The 17,936-nt window shown below is 39.3% G+C and overlaps 1 protein-coding gene across 1 annotated transcript; it reads left to right on the plus strand.

Annotated features, from left to right (window-relative positions):
• The first annotated feature begins 962 nt into the window (after positions 1-962).
• LOC308392608 (uncharacterized protein) lies at positions 963-12,344 on the plus strand. Its single transcript, XM_080875696.1, has 6 exons — positions 963-1,668; positions 1,755-1,856; positions 1,988-3,533; positions 3,945-4,012; positions 6,546-8,018; positions 10,016-12,344. The coding sequence occupies exons 4-6, from the start codon at positions 4,002-4,004 to the stop codon at positions 11,586-11,588; spliced, it is 3,057 nt and encodes a 1,018-aa protein (XP_080731822.1). The 5' UTR covers positions 963-1,668; positions 1,755-1,856; positions 1,988-3,533; positions 3,945-4,001; the 3' UTR covers positions 11,589-12,344.
• Positions 12,345-17,936: the final 5,592 nt, after the last annotated feature.

Here is a 17,936-nt window from a genome sequence, read left to right on the forward strand (position 1 = left end):
ACCATTTATTAAATTTATGAAAGGACAGGAGAAAAAGCCATCCCATAATTTACAGCAACGGATCATCCAAGACTTCAATGAAAACAATCAGCAAAACTGACAAGGTGGCGCATGGGGTGTGATGTCATACCATAAGTTGCTAAAATGTTTAGAAGTTCCAAAAACAACAATAAGAGCTGGACACAAAACTTAACTTTGAACCTCACACTCTTGGATGAACATCTGATCAGCAGTTTATTTGCCAAGGAACCAATTTACAAAGCAGGGCTAATTATTGTGATGCCAGTCGCAGGGTGAGCGACAGGATTAGCATTGATATACAAAGACCCAGAGATTTCAATAATAACCAGCTTTCTGCCAAGAGCAGCTCAGAAACCAGGGACAGAGTGATGCAGGCCTGATAACCAAAATAATGAGCTCAGGTTTTTACACCCATGTTTCTCTCTGAAAACAATAAAGCAGTGATCAATATATTTCTGATTTAAGGGTTTATTTCTGATAGAGGTCGCTGGTATTGTGTGAGGTCCTGAAGTATGAGGCACACCCAAATCATGTGTCCTGTGCTGCGTATCATTGGTAACTATCACCAGATCACCATAATAATGCAGAAATCTTAAAAAAAAAAATTAGAGGATCATTTGGCGAATTCTGTTACTTAACCATTTCTGCTTTAATAAAATTAGATTTCGTTAGTATCAAAATAATCCAGCATCATAATATAAAGGAAAATGTTAATAGATGAAATGAAATACTGAAAATGCTAATAAGATAAGATAAGATAAGATAAGATAACCTTTATTAGTCCCACACGTGGGAAATTTGTTTTGTCACAGCAGGAAGTGGACAGTGCAAAAGTTATGAGGCAAAAATTAGGATACAATAAGAATAAATACAGTACACAACTGTACAGAATAGAATAAAATAATATACTATATACAGTAGAATAAAATAAAATAAATATACAATAAGATAAAAATAGAATACAAATACAAATGCTATATACAACTGAGTAAAAATACAACGATGACAGAAAGGATTATTGCACTTAGTATTATTGCATATGTATGGATGTGTGTGCTTGATCAGTTAAAGTCTTTATTATGGAGTCTGACAGCAGTGGGGAGGAAAGACCTGCGAAATCTCTCCGTCCCACACCGTGGGTGCCGCAGTCTCCCACTGAAGGAGCTGCTCAGTGCTGTCACAGTGCATTTTTTCTAAAGAAAAACAAATCATAATATTTTAAATTTGGCTGAGTGTTACTAAAACGAATGTCCGAGAAAATTAGTGATGGGACGTTCTGTATCGAGGCTTCGGAGCGTGTGTCGAGTAATGGAGGGGGCGTTTCCGCGAAGCGCGTATCGAGGCTTGCTTCATTTATGGGAGGAGCTGAAAATGATGACGTCCGAAGCCTCGCTGCCCGGCTGTACCACGTGACTGGTTCATGAAGTGGTTCGAACTTTGCCGCGAGCTATGACAGCGATATAAACCCCTCAGACTACATTCAAAAATGTGGGTGTTTGATGGAGAGTTGCGGTTAGTGAGAGTTTGGAGACCGTTTGGAGGTTTATGAGAGTGAGGAGAGAAAGTCAGGAGAGAATGGAGCCAGCTAAGAAGAGGAGGATGTCCTCCCCTGTGTGGGAACATTTTGATCTTATTCCTCCCAACAAGGTATGTAAATTTCTACAGAAGATGTATTTCCATAATACTGATGCTGCAATACAATTTATGTTGAGCTGTCTTGACTTTTGTACAAGGTGAAGTGTTTGCTATGTGCCAGGGAGCTGGGATATAACAACAACACCTCATCCATGCTTAGGCACTACAGAGCTTTGCATGAGAATAAGGGGGACACCGAGGTGAGCCATCAAATGCAATGATAATATAGCATGCAGTAATGTTACTAAATGATATAACAATATTATACAACTGTTATAAGTTACGTGTGTGATATTTATATTTGTGCTTTGTCTTTATTGTCTTTCCTCAGGAGAACAATCTCAAATAGATGAAGACCTGGTCAGCATGGTGATTGAGGACTCCCAGCCATTTAGCATTGTGGAGGACAAAGGATTTAAAAGATTTGTTAAATCATTAAATCCTAGCTATGTTCTCCCCACTAAAAAGGTCGTAAAAGCAGTGAAAATTTAGTTTTTACAGAATAAAATGGGAACAGGCAGGACTGAGGCTCAAAGCCTCAGTGTGTAGCTGTCCATACCTCAACGTTACAAAAGCACAACCACTGTCCACACCCCAACCACACCTCACCTCACAGTAAATGATCATTTCCATTTCAAGCATTTCCAAATAATCATTTCCCATACTGCCACTATAAATATACACAGTATACTGCCATCACTACAATATACATGTTTTACACACTCCTTTTGTTGTTGACATTTACAGGCTGTGTGCAAAATGCCACACTCTTCAAATTCATGCCAGCTATTATTTTTACGTCCAGTAGGTGTCCTGCTAGAGCAAATGAAGCTTCATGAAGCTTCGCGTTGGGGTGAACCAATTGGATGAAAAGCTTCAGTGCTTCATGGGGCTTCATCTGCCCATCACTAGAGAAAATCCATGTCATGCGTCGCTGTGTGCAGGCAGGAGTAGTGGACCCAAAGTGCAGACTCACGGCAGGCAAACGTGTACTTCAAACTCAGCTTTTATTGCTGGACGGCAAAAACGTAACAAAAATCCAAATAAACTTACATAAGCAGGCAGACAGAACACACAGCATAAACAAGGGTAGATCACAACACGGACACAGAGAAACACAGGGCTTAAATACACAGAGGGAGCAATCAGGGAATGGGTAACAGGAGGGAAACACAGCTGGGGCAAATCAGGCCTAACGAGACAAAGGAAGCAAAGCCAGACGCATTTACATGAGACACAGACTTTCAAAGTAAAACAGGAAACATAACCCAGACTGAACTTACAGACACAGACTCACAGGCAGGCACTACAGAGGGAACAGAGACGTGGGACCAGGGCAGACACAGACACGGAGATATAGCCGACAGGGGAGACAGCAACTAAGGATTACACAGAGACATAAACCATAAGACAGAACTCTAACAAAGAAACCAAAGACTGGAAATGATAAATAATATAATAAACTCAAAAACCCTGGGTCAACGACCCAGGCATCCTAACAGTCCACATTTCCTTATTTCTTTAGAGCTTGTGAAGCAATATGAACATACAAGGACAAGACTCAGCTATTTAAGTGTTTGATCTTTGCAGGCATTGACCTTAATGTTCACATCACTGGGATTATAGTAAATAATTGAAAAGGTTGAGGTAACGTTTCTAAACATACCCCACTTCCACCTACGGGTACTTTTTCAAAGACCTGTGAAAGTCTTCATTTTGAAAAGTAGGTACAGCAACTCCTGCCGTGACTTGCTGTGAGATCATGTGATCACACAGTATCTGTCTCTTCCTGTCAGTATAAAAGCTCTGAACACTCACGCCCCTCTGATCTCTCTGCCTCCTCAGCATCAGAAAGCTTCCTGAAACCAAGACAACAGGTAAGAAGCTAAGATTCAAACTCAGACTAAATGATTTCACAAAAACTGAACCAAATTATTCAATAAATAAATCTAACAGTGTGGAAAGCAGGAGAAAAGTTATCATCAAAAACTAAAATACCTTTGATTACAGAAAACTTAAAGCAGGAAAGCAAAATATAAATGTGATTTATATTTCTATTTATAGATCTACAGATGTATTCATGAGTGAGCACAGTTCATTTTTGTACAATAAACTGTAGAAACCTCGATGAATGCAGAAAGAACAAACTCTCAGTCTCTCTCTGTAATTCTGACACTGAGTGATTCTGCACTCAGATGATGTGAGAGCGTCACAGAGGGGAACAAACACAGGTTCTGTATTTAAGTGTCCTCGTCAATATCAAATAAACACTCGATTTCTTTCCCTAGAGACCAACGCCTGTTTAAGCATCGCTGTGTGAAGACTCCTTCAGCCACATAATCACCATGGCAACAGAGTGAGTGACCACAACACTTCATTAGCTGATCCCTGGTAGTTACTCGCCTGCTGTTGTTCATCTTTAATTGTGGTCAAACAGCTTGTAGATGAATTACTGCCACCTTTAGGTATCAGTGGAACATGACATCCTCTGAGGTAGTAAAACAATGACAATACAGACAAAAAAAAAAAAATAGATTAAAAAAGCAATCAGCACCTGACCACATGCACATCTCAGCTGCCACCACAGCTTTGAGTTTCCTGGACCAGTAACTCTGTTAAAAGACAGATATTAAGCAAAATTCAAATGTGTGGCACACCTGAAGGTGGAGGGTTTGTCCACCTTCAGCAGATCATCATCTACTGTTTGGAAATGTATTCAGCCAACAAAAACATGCAAACTCTCGTATAATTTATGCATGAAGACCAAGAAAAACAGTGCATAGGTTGCTAATGTGAATCATTCAACATCGGCTCAGCTGCTCATTAGCGACAGACTGTTTTTGAGCTGTGTTTATGCAGCTCAAAAACATGAACAGAATCCACCTGTACTTGGGCAAAGATTTGTGTCCACAAAATATAGTGAGTGTTCAGGAAAAATGTTAACATCCTGGACGAAGGATTATCATATGACACACTTATTTTACACAGTCGAAAAGCCTACACTGTAAGCAACATCAGCAGGCAAACTTTTCCAGATGACCTGAAGAGCTGAGCTGGATCATAGTTTACAAGTCAAGAAACACTCTGAAGCTGATGTTGGAGACCATGCAGGGAGGTGCTCAGTGTTTGTGATTGTCACGCAAGTAAAGGTTCAGTTTACAAAAGAATAATGAAAGAATCCATCTGCAGCCTTCCTGGTGGGTAGTAGACACTCTGTACCAAGGAAAACAGTGTTATCTTTACAGACTGCATACACATTAAGATTGTGTTATTCTGAAGCTGTCCTCTCAGTGGGAGGTTTTTGTACTTTGGAAAGCGATTATGTTCACCCCCTCATACTGATAAGGGTATTCTAATACAGTAGTTTGCCCACAGCAGACCTTTCTGACCTTCACATGGCTGCAGACATTGTTCTAGACAGATGTCAGACTTTGCGGTCAGCACCAGAATTCAGTCATCATGTTACAAAGCAACGGTGTTGTTTTAATGCACACAGAAGCTTTAGTATGCACAGGTTAACCCAGCTAAGAGTGAGAAACCAAATCCTTCCTGTCACGGCTCAGAGTGGGTGAAACTCAGAGCTGACTTTGCCAGGTGACTTTTGGGTTTGTTTTTTTGTTTTTTAACTGACATATGAAGAGGCATGTTTGAGATGCATTTCAGTTTTTAAAAATATTTCATTGCAAAGGGTACCATGACTCAAAAACAAGTTTGCAAATAATAGTGCACGTGAACAACCAGGTAAAGTGTTTCCAGCCTTTGTGAGTGCTCACCAAATCGTAAACCTCATCTCTGCATCTCTGCATATTTGCTGCTGTAAAATTTTTCCAAATCATTTAAAGTGCTATTAACATTAACATACCAGCTGAGCTCTGTGCAGACCCCAGTGCTGTATTTTTAATCTCAGAGGTTTTGTTTTTTTATTGTTTCACTTTTTTTAACGTTAAAATCTGTTTGTTTGCAATGATTTGCCTTCTTGTGTCTGATAAGCTTTAGTTGAGTTTTTTGTTGCAAATTCTGTGCTTCTGTTGACTTTGTTTATTTATTATCTTCACCTTGTAATGGAGCAGTTTGCAGGTGAAGCACATGCAATGAGAATCAGCACCTTTAAGTCTGAGGCCACAGGTCTCAGCCAGAATTGGGCAAAGTGCTCAAGTGGAGGAGTTTGAGTAATTTTACTGAAGTTAAGGGTCTCGTTCTTGAATGAGGAAATAGCAGAGCAGGAGGTTGACAGGTGCAATGAAGGGAGGCTCCGAAGTTGTCAATTTGCAGGTTGAGCGATATTTGGATCAACTATGGGCACAAGCACTGGGAAGTGGCTAAAACATTTAGATCAAGGATACTAGTGCCTGGGTTCTCCCTTAGAGATGGCGTGAGGTTCTCAGTCATTCAGGAGGGACTCAGAGTATGACCTGAGTCCGTTCTAAGGAGCCAGTTGAGGTGATATGGGTATCTGATATGGGTTCCTCCTGGGTGAAGTGTTACGGGCAAGTTCCACCAGAAGTAGAGGATAAACTCTGGGGGACGCCCAGGACATGCTGGAGAGATGACATTTCTCGGCTGGCCTGGGAACACCTGTGTTCTCCAGATAAGCCGAAGGAGGCGGATGGGGACAAGGTTGTCTGGCCTTCTCTGGTTAGGCTGCTGTTCCCATGACGCAGCTTCAGACAAGAGGTAGAAAATGTATTGATGGAAACTGTGTTTTATCATCTATTATATCACTTCTTTACTCCAAACATGCAGTGAGATCTACGCAGAACGATTAGTTTTAATAAGCATATAAGTTTGTATAAATTAAATAAATTTAATGAAAATGAAAAATTATGTACAAACACAAATGATACAGACATATAATTTCATACTGAATAAATTGTTTGATTATTCTGCAGGATGAAGAAAAACTCATCGAACAGTGTGTGGATCAGTTCAGGACCTCCTGCTATCTACAAGCTGAAACCGCAGAAAAAGAACTTTGGAACATTCACAACAGTCACTGTAGGTATAAAAAATCCAAACAAGACAAATAAAACCATCTTACTTGTGGGTGAAACAGGAGCAGGAAAATCTACTCTGATCAACGCTCTGTTTAACTACACCATGGGAGTAAAGTGGGAGGATAAAGTCTGGTTTGAGATCATAGAGAAGAGCAGTCAGACACAAAGTCAGACATCAGATGTGATCGTGTACGAGATCTTTGGTTTTGAAGATAAAACTCTGCCCTACTCTCTGACCATCATTAATACTCCTGGATATGGAAAAAATAAAGGGATTAAACATGATGAAATTGTCAGGCAAACATTATTGGACTTGTTCCGATCAGAGGATGGGGTTCATGAAGTTCATGCAGTGGGTCTGGTGGTGAAGGCGGGGGAGAATCGTCTTGCTGACCGACTCACGTACATCTTCAACTCAGTGCTGTCTTTATTCGGAAAAGATGTGGAGAGAAACACTGTTGTTCTCATCACACACTCGGGGATTGGAACACCTACAACTACACTTAAAGCTTTTGATGATGCAAATATTAAATGTGTCAGAAATAAGGAAAATGTCCCTGTTCACTTCCTGTTTAATAACCAACAGAACCTCCTGAGAAAAAATGAAAATGAGTTTTTTCTATTGCACGCATGGAAAGTAACAAATACAGAATTACGTCGATTAAGAGAGTTCCTGGAGAAAACTTCACCTCAACAACTGGAGACATTTATGTTGAATGAACGAATCAGACTAACAGCCTGCATCCAAAACCTGCACGAACGAATTGAACTGACTGAACTGAAACAGTCAGAAATCCAACAGTTTCAACAAGCTCTGATGAATAAAAACCAGGAGAATAAGAAGTTCACTGTTGAAATTGATGAGGTCTACAAAGAGAAACGACTTATACGTGGTGGGTTTTATGAAGGAGCTGTCTGCTGTATGGTCTGTGAGGAGAACTGTCACTATCCTGGATGCACAATTGCTTGCAACCCTGAAACCTGTGAGGTTATGGAAGAGGGCCACTGCACTTCATGTACTCGTAGGTGTCCTACATCACATCATGTGAAAGACAAGTGGAGGTATGTGACCAGTAGAAAGAGAGTTCAGGGAACCAAAGAGGAAATAAAAATGAAGTTTAAGAACAAAGGGAAACTTTTAAAACGTCTAAATGAGGTCATGAAAGTTCTAACCAGAGAGAAGTCAGAGTGGCTGGATGAGTCCTACCAACTTGTTGTCACACTGCAGCAGAACGTTAATTCAGTGTCAGCTTATGTACACGTGGAGTTCCTGATTGAGAAAATGAAGGAGAGAGGAGACACAGAGAAGGTCCAGAATCTGGAGGAGATGAGAAGCAGAGTGGATGAAAGAACCAGAGCAGCATTAAGGTATGTACATTCAACTAAAAGCACTTCAATAAGGAGAAATGATCTGAGAGATTTATTTAAGTACAGAGTTGAAGTAATAAACTGCTAATTGACAGACTGGAGTCCAACAACTGAAGGGATGTAGGGCAGGATCCCAGAGTCTAGATGGTGTTGGTAGAACTGAAGTAGCTGGACACTTAGCAGAAACTCTCTGTTGTGAGCCCTGAACACTGAGATTTAAAGCACAAACACCTACAGTTGATTGGCTGTGAGACGGTGGGCAAGAAAATAAGTAGACTAGAGTGAAAATGACTCTGGTCAAAATGAGCTGAATTTGACACTATAGGAAAGAAGAGTGAAAGACTAGACCTGCAGCCTAAAGAGCAGGAATGTATGCAGCTGAGTAACTACAAATTAGGGCTGGGTATCGTCTCTGATTTCTAACATCATTTCAATTCACAAGGTCCTGATTCGATTCGATCCCCGATTTCGATCCGACTCGATTTGAATTGGGGACATTTTGCCTCAGACAGTCAGAAATATTATAATTCTGATCACTTATCAGTACATATTCATATTTTTCATATCTATAAAAAGAAACCTGATACTTGTGAGACTTCATCAGAGGTGTAAACATCACAGCAGATACCTTTGTGTCAAAGTAACAATAAAACACAGAAAAACATGAAGGAGATTTTCCTGATCTGGTTTTTTATAGCAGATAACCTTAAAAATATTCTGCAGTAGAACAAAAATGAAAGAAAACCATGAATCAACATGTCAACAGTAACTGATGCTGCTGAAGTGAAGCAGAGTAATGTTACAAATGGTTTTTTAGACACAGCTAAGAGTTTTGCAATTAAAAAGTCTAAATTTCTTCGGTATTGAACAGCAGAAATGAGAATTTCATTTTTCATTTTTGAAAAAAAAGCTGATGCGTAATAAGCGAGGGAATAATGCAGAAAACAGAGATTTGAGATGGGAAACTGTTTTAGTACACTGACAGAGAGAGAGAGAAAGAGCTGTGCAGGAAGTGTGATTTTATCATAGAAGCAAAACAGCAAAGATAAGAAGAAATTAATGACGATATTTATCAAATATCTTTTGCTGCTGGTTCAGTCAATTTTGGTTGGAGAGTGATGAGACCTGCAGCATCAGAATCTGTGAGATGTCAGCTTTCAGCCCCGACGGCATGTCTGCGTACATTCTGTCAGGTGAGAAAGCCGACATCTCACAGATTCTGATGGGTCGGGTCCACGCATTGTGTTTACGTCTTTGTGTGGAATTTGTTTACCTGCTCTCTCCAAAAGTTGATTCTGTTCATTTGGACGTAGAGTTTTGTGGGAGAAACGTTTCGTCAGTCATCCAAGTGACTTCTTCAGTCTCAGCTGACTGCAGGTTTCCCCAATCTTATAAACAGTACATTTGCATAATGACTATGCAAATGTACTGTAGCCGAGCGTCTCAAGAGCCTACGTAAGGTTGAAGCTGCTCCATCTCTGGACCTGTGCCACTGTTTATTTTTTAAGCTAACTTCAGTCACACAGACTTGGAGAATGATTTCCCTAAATGAAATCTGTCGCAAAGAGTCTGCTTACCCAGAATCCTGCTTGTGATTGGTTTGGTTACTAGCAGATTACTGTGGTCAGCCACAGGTTGTCTGGGAGATCCTGGCTTTTCTATAATCACTCACCAACTGAGCAGCAAGACAACTTACAAAAGTGTCATTCAAACCAGAAATAGAAAAGGTTCACCTTCAAAGTAAAAGCTAGGTCTTTCATTTCAAAAGCAACAACTTTTACTGTGAAGGCAACATTCTCCATTTCTGTTTTTTTGTAGCACTCAGCTATTATTAGTTGGGAAGTGTTTGGAGACCAGTTAGCACTTCTTGTGCTACCTGTGGATGACTGTGGCAGTCTGCTCATGGCCAAAGCAATCACAAGAAGATTTTTTTGGACTCCTGACATGTAAATAATCACTTTAAGCAAGTAATGAGTCTATTTTTTTCTTCTATGCAGGATCAGTAACAGATTATCAGAGGATGAAAATGTTGATCTGATCTCTTCAGGATTTCCTGCTGTCTACCAGCTGAGACCAAAGAAAGAGACATTTGGAACTTTGACAAGAATGACTGTTGGTGAAAAAAATGTGATAAAAACAAATAAAACCATCTTACTTGTGGGTGAATCAGGAACAGGAAAATCTACTTTGATCAATGCTCTGGTCAATTACACCATGGGAGTGAAGTGGGAGGATGAAGTCTGGTTTCAGATCGTAGAAAACGTAAATACAAGTCAGACAGAAAGTCAGACTTCAGATGTGATCGTGTACGAGATCTTTGGTTTTGAAGATAAAACTCTGCCCTACTCTCTGACCATCATCGATACTCCTGGATACGGAGACACCAGAGGGATTGGATGTGATGAGATTGTCATTCAAAGATTATTTGACTTGTTCCGATCAGAGGATGGAGTTCATGAAGTTCATGCAGTGGGTCTGGTGATGAAGGCGAGTGAGAATCGACTGAGTGACCGACTGTCATACATCTTTGATTCAGTGATGTCTCTGTTTGGAAAAGACATGGAGAAAAGCATTGTAGCTCTGATCACACACTCAGATGGAAGACGTCCTAAAAATGCTTTTCAAGCTCTTGAAGCAGCAAAAATAAACTGTGCGAAAAATGAGAAGAACCAGCCTGTTTACTTCCTGTTTAATAGCTGCCAGCATGAAGACCGAACAGAGGAAGGAGAATACATGAAAATTGCTGGTCAAATATCAGAGAAAGGAATGAGAGATTTCACAGATTTTCTGGAAAAAACTTCACCTCAAAAACTTGGCAAAACTGTGGATGTTCTGAATGAACGGATCAGACTGACAGCCTGCATCCAAAACCTGCAAGAGAGAATCAAACTCACTGAACTAAAGCAGACAGAAATCAGACAGATTCAAGAAGCTCTGAAGAAACATAAAGAAGGGATGAAAAAACATCAGAATTTCACTGTTGAACTTGATGAAGTCTACAAAGATAAAAAACATATAAATGGTGGAATGTATTTAGTTTTTTATAGAGGAGCTGTCTGCTGTAAAGTCTGTGAGGAGAACTGTCACTATCCTGGATGCACAATGGCCTGGTATCCTGAACACTGTGAGGTCATGAAAGATGGCTGCTGCACTGTTTGCACTGGAAAGTGTCTTGCATTAGATCATGTGAAAGACAACTGGATCTATGTGACAAAGACAAGAAAAATTCAGAGGGCTATAGAAGATGTGAAACAGAAGTACGAAAAGCACAAGGCAGAAAGTCAGAACACACTGAGCTTGTTGCAAAATCTTGAACGTGAAATGAACCAACTGACAGCAGAGAAGTCACAGTTCCTGGATCAGTCCTACCAACATGTTGTCAGACTGGAGCAGATCGCTCTGAAAGCTGATTCAGCGTCCACTATTGTCCACCTGGACTTCCTGATTGAGAAGATGGATGAGGAAGGAAACATGGAGAAGGTCCAGAAACTGAAAGAGATGAGAAGCAGAGTGGATGAAGGAACCAAAGTAGCTCTGCAGTACAGTTATAGTATGATCAAAAAAAAGTGAAAAAACAAAGATTCACTAAAGTTAAAAAAACTTTTAATTTTTGATTTTGAGCTGTGGAGATACTTTAAACATCAAATCATTCGCTTTTTTGATTAATTTTTGTTTGATAAATATGGAAATTTGCACAACAAACCACACTGTTTTTTTTTAGGTCATACAAGATTTGTCAACTTAATAAATAAACAAATATAAATTTCTCTCCTTTCATCCCAGACTGCACCGTTATTAAGTTCCTCAGTCCTTTGCATCCATCCTTTACATTACTCCCATCTTGTGTCAGCAACCAGCTATTGATGCTGAAAGCACTTGTTTCATGCTCATAGGAAACTGTAGTCTCTGTTTTATGGGTTTGTCGATATCCAGGAGCTGGGTAAGCTGAGAGGTCCGCAGCTGTTTTCTGGTTGTTTGCACGTGCACTTTGTGGATAAAATGCTGATCTGTGCTTGTAAATCCTTGGTCTGTGTTCACTTCTCTGACATCAATTACTGTCTGCACCATGTGTGGAATAAACGAGATTCAGTGATTTTTCATCCCAACAGATGAATTTCCTCTAGTTAACCACATTTACTAACATGTGTGATGTAGAGTTTGAAAAAGTGTTTGATAACTTCTTTAATATTATTATATAATTAATTATATCATTAATAATATTATTATATATTCTATAATATTTCATATTAGTCAGGAAGGTTATGATGATGATGGAGAGGGGAGCATGTCTTGTCTAATAATACAGGCAAGTTAAGCAGGTGCAGGCTCAGCAGCACTTGTCTAATATGACACCATGTGAGTGATGTATGGATGTTGTTGTTTGAAAAAAACTCCACCTTTAATTTTTATTCATATTTTAATCTTCCAATAGCTAATGACAGTTAACCGTATCATAATGCTCAAGCCTTTTAATTCAGCAGATTGTTTTTTCTTATGTTATTAATGCATTTTAATATTCTTAAAAATAAGCATAGCCTAGCTTTATGTAAAAGTCACTGCATGCAATATTTTAAAATTGTGTTCAACTAATAATACACGATTAATTGATGTACAGTAACAGTAGAAAGATCATTGCATGATGAGAGAGATGGGGACTAGAAATCCAACTTCAGTGTTTGTGAAGAGTCCAGTCCTGAAATCTGATCTTCTTTCATCTGATTGGATTCTTCATGTGTGTTCATGCTCTGAATGACTGCTTGAAATATTTCTGATGACTCAGGCTGAGTGGAAACATTTGGATCCTTTCATGTTAGATTTGTTCAAATTCTCTCTATTCTGTTGTTCCACATAAAATCATCTCCTGCTTGATGCACTTTTCTGTCAATCCTCAATAAAATCTCTGCTCCATTCAGTAAGTCTGCTCATAGTGTCTTCACTGGATCATCAGTTGTTTCTCTTTGTAGGTTCTTAAAAGTCAGGTCTACAAATACTTACACAATAGCACAGTAGCACACCTTTTGTAATTTGGCCTCTTTATAGCGACAAATTGTTCAAGTTAAACAACACTTTTTAATTCAAGAGGATGAACAATGATTTTGCATTAACTGTTTATGATGTTTACTTCTGTTAATCTTGTACAGATTTTGTTTTGTGCTATGGTTATTAAATTTAAATAAACAGTTTCTTGTTGTATTCATATATTTCTTTTAGATAAAGTTATTAGGGACCGAGAACTGAGAGTGCGAAGGCCCTATTGTATCTGCTTCATTTATTATTATTATTATTATTATTATTATTATTATTATATGGCAAACTCTCCTGCATACACCAAGTCAGCCTTCACTTTACTACAAAAATATTTACTTTAGATGTCCTGGGACTGAAATTGCTCTGACAGCATTGTCCCACATTTATTGGTTTTGTTGAAAAGGCATAATAACGGAGTGGGAGCATGTGAGGTTGTAGGAGGGAGGAACTATCTCATGAAAGTTAATGTGCGGTGAGCTCCAGTCCTGCTTCACATACAGTGAAATAAGCAGCAGCTGTCAAACGTCCTGCAATGGCCTGAATGCAAACAGTAAAAAGTGTTGGTAAGAGCTCTGAGTTTGAAAAGAGGTTAGTAGTAATTAAAACTGATCATTATATCTGGATGAAGCTTTCGAGATGAAACATTTTGTTTTCAGTGCTGTTCAAAGGATTTGAAACTGTGACTCAGCAGCTTACAGCACCGCTGTGTCAGTCTCACGTTTAACAGCAAGAAAAAACTGAATCACAATTAAACTTTACACTGGGTATTTGTGCTTTGACAGGTGTAAATCCTGTACCAACCAACTGATGCAGACTGTTTACGGAGCTCTCAAACCACTTCCCTTTCTTTACTTCCTGCATGCGTGCGGTTTGATGTGAAAACAACTCAATGAGAACAATGTTCTCTGCTTAAACTGGCCCTGTTCACAGTTTGAAAACAGAGGATCTCTTAGATTTTCAGAACCCTTACCAAACAAAAGTGTGGTAGCAGAGTGTGCTGTCTACTTTACTCATTTTTGAACAATGACTGGCACAAATTCTTCTATAGATATTCTCTGGCTACACAGACCACAGGTTAAATATTCAGATTATCTGATCAGTTCCCAGACTAGTTCCTAGATTAGGCACAGATTAGGTGCAGGCTGATACGGTACAGGAACCTAGCAGCTGGTGGAGTCCCGATGTTGCATGATGCTCGCTGGAGAAGAGCCAGAACCTTTACATGTTTTATATCAATCACAGAGACTGAGTACATTATTTTACAACCTACATATAATATTTAACTATAACATTATATATAACATCAGTTCAGTTCTCTATACATAATACTTACAGTATAATTATTTTCTGTAAAATATAAACACATGGATATTGTCTGCAATTCTTATATTAGTGACACGGACCTGTGTGTTTTATGTATTTATGTGTGTTTACAGTTTGTAAGCAGCTCACAAAGATCACTCTGATACCAAGAATTCGTTTGTGCCACCACAAACAAATACACCACCTGCCTCCTTCAATCGGCTACAGCTCAAAAGAGTGGAAAAAACTGCAAGACTACAGAAACCACAAGCTCCTGGTTACTGAGTCTGCAATGAGCGCTTAAGTGACAGTGTGCACAATAAACAGGAAATATATATATTGAATAGCTAATGACAGTATCACATAATATACAGACCCTTTCCAAAAAATTTGAATATCATGGAAAAGTTGATTTATTTCCATAATTCCTTTCAAAACATTAAATTTTCATAGATTATAGATTCAGGGCCCACAACTTAAATGATTTCATGCACTTAGTTGTTTATTTGTACATAATTTGGGCTTCCAGCTCATAAAACCCATGAAAACAGGATTTCGAAAAAATAGAATACTATGAAGACATCAGCCCAAATTTTGCAGGGCATGAATGATTTAAACTGAGTGTCACACATAATTCATCTACTACACAAAGAACCTGCACAGGTTTTTCCAGGTGTCATTAAATTGCTTCACTTTGATCCAATTGTTTCAGTTAGGTGCAATATGGGGAATACTGTAGACTTGACTGACCAGAAGAGCATCATTGATACCCTCCATAGGATGGGTAAGCCACAAACGTTCATAGCTAAGGAGGCTGGCTGTTCACAGAGTGCTGCGTCCAAGCATATCAATGGAAAGTCTAATGGAAGGGCAAAATGTGGCAGGAGCAGATGCACCAGCAGAAGAGATGACCGTGGCCTTCAGCGGATTATCAGACAGAAGATTCAAGAATCTGGTAGAGATCCAGAAAGAGTGGAATGAGGCAGGAGTCAAAGCTTCAAAACCACTTCTGAGCCTGAGCCAACGTCGCAAAGGACTCAACTGGGCCAAGGAGAAGATGGACTGGACTGTTGGCCAGTAGTCCAAGGTCCTCTTTTCAGATGAAAGTAAAGTGTGCCTTTCATTCAGGAATCAAGGTCCAAGTGTTTGGAGAAAGACAGGTGAGAAACAGAACCCAAGCTGCTTGAGGTTCAGTGTGAAATATCCACAGTCTGTCGTGTTTTGGGGTGGAATGCAGGTGTTGGTAAACTCTGCTTTCTTAAATCCAAGGTCACCGCAGCAGTCTACCAGAATGTTTTAGAGGATTTCCTGATTCCTTCTGCTGAGGATTTGTATGGAGATGCAGATTTCATCTTCCAGCAGGACCTAGGCCCTGCCCATACCGCCAGAAGCACCAAAACCTGGTTTGATTGCCATGCCATCACAGTGCTTGACTGGCCAGCCAACTCACCGGACCTAAGCCCCATTGAGAATCTATGCGGTATAATCAAGAGGAAAAAGAGGTCCACCAGACCCCAAAACAAAGAAGAGCTGACAGCAAGCATCAAGGAAATCTGGGCTTCCATAACTACCAGGCAATGCCACAGGCTGATTGCTTCAATGCCACGGCACATCGAGGCAGTGATTAAGGCGAAGGGATTCCCAACCAAGTATTGAAGATTGACATATCATTTTGAAAATATCGCATTTTGATTAATTTGATGTGATCCTAATTTATTTCTTTTTTTTCCTGCAAAAATGAGAAGTAAATGGTGATGTCTTCATAGTATTCTAATTGTTTGAAATCCTGTTTTCATGGGTTTTATGAGCTGGAAGCCCAACTTATGTACAAATAAACAACTAAGTACTTGAAATCGTTTAAGTTGTGGGCCCTGAATCTATAATCTATGAAAATTTAATGTTTTGAATGGAATTGTGGAAATAAATCAACTGGGCTAAAAACACCACAGCACTTTACAGGAAGGGCCAGTTTTTTCTCTATTTTTTGAGGCGACTGAGGTCCTTCAACATTTGCCAGAAAATGCTCAGGATTTTCTATGAGTCTGTTGTGGCCAGTGCGATCCTCTATGCTGTTGCATGCTGGGGGAGCAGGCTGAGGGTCGCAGATGCCAACAGACTTGATAAACTGATCCATAAGGCCAGTAAAGTTGTGGGGATGGAGCTTTTATTATCACTTCTATTTGTTGTGTCTGCTCTTCCGGGTTTCCTTTTAACAGTGAGTGCAGCTATTTCATAAAGTTTTAAGCAGCAGATGTGTTTGAAAAATAGCAAGAAACAAATGAAGGAAACCAACTGAAGCCATGCGTCGTATCTGAGACAATAACCAGGGTTAGACCAGGTCTGACACCTCAATCATTTTTATTGTGTAACAACACGGCAGCAAAGGACATTTTTATTTTGTCCCGGGAATAAATCACTACCAGAACAATGTGCTGCGATCATGGTGGACGATAAATATTCATCACCAGAATGATGAGACAGAAACACAGAAGAGCCATTTGTAAAGGCAGGAGGTCACTGAGAGAAGGTACAGTGTTAACAGGCTGCAAGAAATATATATACAAAGTCACATCTGTCTCTATCAGTTATTATCCCATATCATACAAAAGATATGATACATATGTACAGAGAAGTGTCCAGGTTCATCCTGACCATCCACCTTTCTGACTGAAGATCGTTTCTGCCAGCAGGATCTTCATCAACGCCACAACACTTAATGCCAATGCTATTTAAAGGGCCAGTTCTGTGTTTTTAGAGTTTCAGCTCACTTCATATTAATGTTATAAACTACTGCTTCATAAAAATGTGACTAAAGAAATCCCCCAAAGATCACTGTCATGGTTTCTTATTGTTTTTCCTACATTCCAGGCAGCCTCAGTCAATCTTTCAAAGTCAATCTCAATCTTTAGTTTATAATAAATACATTCATAAGCAGCTTGGTTTAGGAATCAATACAAGCCCACAATGACTTCTGGGGTTCCTCAGGGATCTGCTCTCAGTTCTTTATATTTCCAGTTTATTTTAATGTAAACAAAAACAAATATAAATCTAACAGCACACAGATGAAATACTGCTCACTTTACATGAATAAGTCAGCAGGTTTAAACTTGAACTGCCTACTTAGGATGAAAGAAACTAACGTTGGCTGCCTGGAAGGTAAGAAAGACCATCTGAAGCTCTAAAACATGACAACTTTGTAATAATGACCAGCCCAGCGGTTACATCTCTAACCCTAAAAACTGCTTTTTAAAAGGTCACTTCTCTTTTTCTTACTTCCGTAATCCATGTATGAAGCAAACACCTGTCAATATTTCCTTCAACAGGACACAGTAATGTGCAAAAGTCTTGAGCTGTCCTTAATTTGTTTATAATTTGCTTCAAAGTCAAAATTTCTTGTAATATTTGAATGTTTTCTGAACAGTATGTTAAAGTCGCGTCCTTAAGAAACAGTTCAGCAGTGACCTGAGAGATATAACACAATAACACCGTCAGTCATGGTCTGATCTTCTCAAAGCACAGAACGACATAAAAAGAGTGGCATCATCATCATCATCATCATTATCATCATTATCCACAAAAGGGAGAAAC

Source organism: Rhamphochromis sp. 'chilingali' (assembly GCF_963969265.1).
Source record: "Rhamphochromis sp. 'chilingali' genome assembly, chromosome: 2".
In the NCBI taxonomy this organism is placed as follows: domain Eukaryota; kingdom Metazoa; phylum Chordata; class Actinopteri; order Cichliformes; family Cichlidae; genus Rhamphochromis; species Rhamphochromis sp. 'chilingali'.